Below are 5,404 nucleotides of genomic sequence, written 5' to 3'. Positions count from 1 at the left end.
TTTCAGTGTTCCTCCGCATCCAGCCTTGCGTCCCCCAGCCTCTGTTTGTAATCCGTTATCTCGTTTCCCTCTTGGTCATTCTGTAGATGGCAGGACAGGGCTCCCGCTCAGGTGCTCACCCCACAGACGCAGAGGAACCAGACCGAGTCCTGGAACCCGGCCTCACTGCCTGGCCCAAAGCTCCACCCCTGCGCTGTGCTCCCCTATTCCCCCTGAGTCCTCCACCCTCTCTGCCAGCCGGGACAGGAAGCAGGCGGGCGTGGACCTCTGAGTGTGGAAGTGAGGATGCCACAGGCTGAGGGGCAAACACGGGACTTTTTTTTAATATAATTTTATTTATGTATTTCTTTATTTTTGGTTCTTCTTAGTCTTTGTTGCTGCTCAAGCTTTTCTCTAGCTGTGGCGAGTGGGGGCTACTCTCTGGTTGCGGTGTGCAGGCTTCTCTTTGCGGTGGCTTCTCTTGTTGCAGAGCAAGGCTCTTGGGCTTGTGGGCTCGGTGGAGGTGGTGCCCAGGCTCTGGAGCACAGGCTCAGAAGTTGGGGTGCACAGGCTCAGTTGCTTTGAGGCATGTGGAATCTTCCCAATCCAGAAATCAAACCCATGTCCTCTGAATTGGCAGGCAGACTCTTTACCACTGAGCCACCAGGGAAGTCCCAAACTTGGGATTTTTGACATGGCCTTGACTTCCCTGGTGGCTCAGATGGTAAAGCGTCTGTCTACATTGTGGGAGACCTGGGTTTGATCCCTGGGTCGGGAAGATCCCCTGGAGAAGGAAATGGCGATCCACTCCAGTACTGCTGCTGAGTCACTTTAGTCGTGTCCGACTCTGTGCGACCCCATAGACGGCAGCCCACCAAGATGCCCTGTCCCTGGGATTCTCCAGGCAAGAACAGGCAAGAACTATTGCCTGGAAAATCCATGGACAGAGGAGCCTGGTAGGCTACAGTCCATTGGGTCGCAGAGTTGGACACGACTGAGCGGCTTCACTTCACTTCATTTGGGCTCAGTTTTCTCATTTGCAAAATGGGAACAGCGATGCCTGCCTTCCGAGCTACCACGGGTTTTCCAGCAGGAAGCACTCTCGAGCTCCAAGGTGTCACAGAGTCTGTGAGCTTGTGTCTGGAGCCCCTTGTGGGTGACAAGCAAACTTCCTCTATTAACCTGCATCCTCCCCTCCTTCCTCCTAGTGAAAGGCATGGGGGTGAGGTGTGGAAAACCACAAAGCTTGTCTCAAAAAGCTTTACTTTTAAATAAAAATATTGATTTGTAATTATTTGCTTAAGTATCTGTTATACAGACGGACTGTGCATTCCTTGGGGACAGACCCTGGCATTTTGCTTGGTACCTAGTAATTGCTGGAAAAATATTTGTTAAGTAATAAAATGTACCAATTCTCTAGTCCTGCCTGCCCACCCATCGACTTTCTTGAAATTTGATAAGGTTTTATTCTCTTGGAAAATGAAATCTCCTAGGAGATGGTAGCTTAATTTCCTTTTTATCCACAGACCCTTATGTGGAGCAGCCACCAGTGATTATTTAAACAAATTGAATAAAGCTTCTGGATTCTTTTTGTCTCTTGTGGTCGCTGCCCCTTTATTTCTGTCAGAAGATTGGACTTATTGGACTGTCAAGTATTGGGTTAAGAATTTTATTTTTGCTCAAAAAATAGAGCAAAAAAAAATCACTCTCTCCTCCTTTTTCTTTGGTTTAATTAACCTTTATTTTTATTTTCTCATCAGAAAAAAAGGATGTGACACAGAGCCTGGAGAACTATACCTCCAAGTGTCCCGGGACCATGGAACTCCTCACCCTCCCAGACGGGCTCACGCTGCCCCCAGTGCCCTTCACCAAGCTGCCCATTGTCAGGTAGGACAAGCTGGCCGGAGCACAGGAGGCGAGCTCGCTCCTAGCGCCTGCTTTGTTCTGAGCAGGGATGTAGATCTGCAGCAGGGTTCCCGTTTGTGGCTGCTTATGTATTTGGTTTGTTGTCTCGTGAAGTCTCAGCTGCTGCCTGTGAAGCGTGTTTCATAGATGAGAGTCAGACCAGGGCCATCACAGAACAGCTGTCGCCATGTTCCTTTCCACTGGCAGAGCCACTCCGGCCTGTGTCTGCCTGGTTCCGCAGCCAAGCCATGGCCTTTCTGTGTGATGGAGACAGACCAGGCCTCGTGGCACTTACCCGTGTCCGGGTGCCACTGTGCACCCCGGCACACAGGCCTCAGAGCGCCTCCACTCCCTTGCTTTGTGGGGCTCACAGGACTGTCCATGGCTGCTCTGTCTCCCAACTGGCTGCAAGCCCTTCCTTATTCCTGCGGACCCCCAGCCCCATACACCCTCATGAAAATGCTGAGCAGGCTGATTGTATGGCAGGTTTCATTTCTGTGCTCAGCTCCGCCTCCTGCTTACAGGGCCTTTCCCTCCCTTGCTCTGGCTGGCGGCATTCAGTCATCTTCCAAGATTTAGTTTAAAGATTATCTCTTCCATAAAACCTTTTCCCTGAGCCCCTCAGATAGAAATAATTACACCTTCTGGATAATTACCAATTGTTTCAGTGGCAAAGAGCAGAAAACCGAGTAGTGGATAGGAAATAAGAGGTTATTTTTTTTTATTTATTAAGAAGTTGGAAACAGGTGGCTTCTCTGTAATGCTGTCTTTACCTCATGATGACCAAACGGCTGTTGCAGCTCCAGATGACACATCTACATCCAGGATAGGATAAAGGAAGAAGGGCCAGGGCCAGGGCACCTATCTTTTGTTTACTAGCATAGCAAAAATGATCTTGACAGACTCACAGTGGACTTCTGCCCCAGTGTCCTTGACCAGGAGTGCATCTTCTGGCCACTGCTGGTTGTAAGAGAGGTTGAGGAAATAGGGTTTAACTCTCCCAATCTCTGTAATGCAGATGGGGAAGGGAGAAGGGGACAGAGTGGTACTGGGTTAGCCAGCCAGGAGCATCTTCCACGTCTTCTTCCATTTCATTTACGGAATGTGATTATACACCTTCGCTCTGTCTGCAAGCTCCCTGGAGAGACCTTTGTTTTTGCAACCCTTAGGTGCTCGTGTGTGTTGAGCAAATGAACGGATCCAGCCATCAGGATTCTTTGTAAGCAGTCCTCAGAACATCTGACCCAGATTGTCTTAGGCACAGGGGGGTTTATGGCACATATACCTACGGAATCCAGGAGAGGGATTCAGGCAGGGCTGGAGCCAGGCGTCAGACAGTCTCACCAGCACCTGCCTCTTTCCCCTCTCAGCTCTGCCCTCTGCAGCCAGGCTTTAGTCTCAGGTTCTTGGTAGCATCAGGCTGGCAGCTGCGGCTCCCCATCCTGCAGTGGCTGGGAGAAGAGAAGGTGCTGCTTGTGGAAGGAAGATAAAGCTTCCTTCTCCTGGGAGCTTCCATAGACACCCCTGCTCTCCGGCACTTCTGCTGAGTCATGGACTCAGATCCGAGTCCCTGCTCCTAGTCCCACATTGGCCGTTTCCTGCAAGAGCCCTGCTTCCTTTTGATGGAGTTGAAGTTAAGATCTGGGTGCTGTGTGTGCGCCTCACTGTCGGGTTGCTGCTGCTCACGGTGGACAGAGCTGGGCAGCGTCTATTTATAGATACACGTTGTTCACCGCATGTTCATGCCCATGGTTATTTCTGCATGTCTCTGTGTACTGGAAGCTGAGTTCATACTGATACCTAAAGCTCCAATTCCACCCAGCACCTAGGGGTCCTTCTAGTATCTGTAAGTCCTTCTCAGACAGGGGAAACCTGTCTCCCATTCACCTCAATCTGGTTGCTCATTTGGTCAGTTCCCCTACTGTACTGGTTACCATGGCTACCATGTTGTCCTCCCTCCCCTGGGGAGCTCTGCCCCAGCCCCGTGGGCCCCATCACCCGACTTGGGCAGCTTTGACTGTTGCCTATCTGTGCAGAGATAGCCAGGAGATTCTCAGGTATGTCTCCCCTGTAAATAAGGTTGAGGAATTGAAAACCGAGAGAAAAGGTAAGCGGAGTTGTCCCATGGCTTTCTTACCAACATATTTTCTGTCATTTTCCTAATGAGTGTCCCACCTCTACTTTGCATCATCCTTATTAGCCACAGTATCCTGAGGTATCAGCTTTTAAAATACCAAACGTTTCCAAACGAAATCCCTCAAAATAATTTTTTTTTCCTTTAATAGAAAATTATTTAATTAGTATACATGTGTTCCCCATCCTGAACCCTCCTCCCTCCTCCCTCCCCACACCATCCCTCTGGGTCGTCCCAGTGCACCAGCCCCAAGCATCCAGCATCGTGCATTGAACCTGGACTGGCATCTCATTTCATACATGACGTTTCACATGTTTCAATGCCATTCTCCCAAATCTTCCCACCCTCTCCCTCTCCCACAGAGTCCATAAGACTGTTCTATACATCAGTGTCTCTTTTGCTGTCTCGTATATAGGGTTATCGTTACCATCTTTCTAAATTCCATATATATGCGTTAGTATACTGTATTGGTGTTTGTCCTTCTGGCTTACTTCACTCTGTATAATAGGCTCCAGTTTCATCCACCTCATTAGAACTGATTCAAATGTATTCTTTTTAATGGCTGAGTAATACTCCATTGTGTATATGTACCACAGCTTTCTTATCCATTCATCTGCTGATGGACATCTAGGTTGCTTCCATGTCCTGGCTATTATAAACAGTTCTGCGATGAACATTGGGGTACACGTGTCTCTTTCCCTTCTGGTTTCCTCAGTGTGTATGCCCAGCAGTGGGATTGCTGGATCATAAGGCAGTTCTATTTCCAGTTTTTTAAGGAATCTCCACACTGTTCTCCATAGTGGCTGTACTAGTTTGCATTCCCACCAACAGTGTAAGAGGGTTCCCTTTTCTCCACACCCTCTCCAGCATTTATTATTTGTAGACTTTTGGATCGCAGCCATTCTGACTGGTGTGAAATGGTACCTCATAGTGGTTTTGATTTGCATTTCTCTGATAATGAGTGATATTGAGCATCTTTTCATGTGTTTGTTAGCCATCTGTATGTCTTCTTTGGAGAAATGTCTATTTAGCTCTTTGGCCCATTTTTTGATTGGGTCATTTATTTTTCTGGAGTTGAGCTGTAGGAGTTGCTTGTATATTTTTGAGATTAGTTGTTTGTCGGTTGCTTCATTTGCTATTATTTTCTCCCATTCTGAAGGCTGTCTTTTCACCTTGCTAATAGTTTCCTTTGATGTGCAGAAGCTTTTAAATTTAATTAGGTCCCATTTGTTTGTTTTTACTTTTATTTCCAATATTCTGGGAGGTGGATCATAGAGGATCCTGCTGTGATGTATGTCAGAGAGTGTTTTGCCTATGTTCTCCTCTAGGAGTTTTATAGTTTCTGGTCTTACGTTGAGATCTTTAATCCATTTTGAGTTTATTTTT

The 5,404-nt window shown here is 47.8% G+C and overlaps 1 protein-coding gene across 4 annotated transcripts in view; it reads left to right on the top strand.

Annotated features, from left to right (window-relative positions):
* Positions 1-5,404, top strand: part of TRAPPC9 (trafficking protein particle complex 9) — a 390,359-nt gene that overhangs the window by 74,149 nt on the left and 310,806 nt on the right. For all 4 annotated transcript variants that reach the window (XM_010834790.1, XM_010834791.1, XM_010834789.1 and 1 more), the window contains one exon: positions 1,740-1,866. In XM_010834790.1, coding sequence (XP_010833092.1) covers positions 1,740-1,866 — 127 coding nt within the window. The remainder of the gene's footprint in view (positions 1-1,739; positions 1,867-5,404) is intronic.

Source organism: Bison bison, unplaced genomic scaffold (genome assembly GCF_000754665.1).
Source record: "Bison bison bison isolate TAMUID 2011002044 unplaced genomic scaffold, Bison_UMD1.0 scf7180017864036, whole genome shotgun sequence".
Taxonomy (NCBI): Eukaryota; Metazoa; Chordata; class Mammalia; order Artiodactyla; family Bovidae; genus Bison; species Bison bison.
Note: the sequence above shows the minus strand (reverse complement) of the source record. Positions and strands in the feature narration are given on the sequence as shown.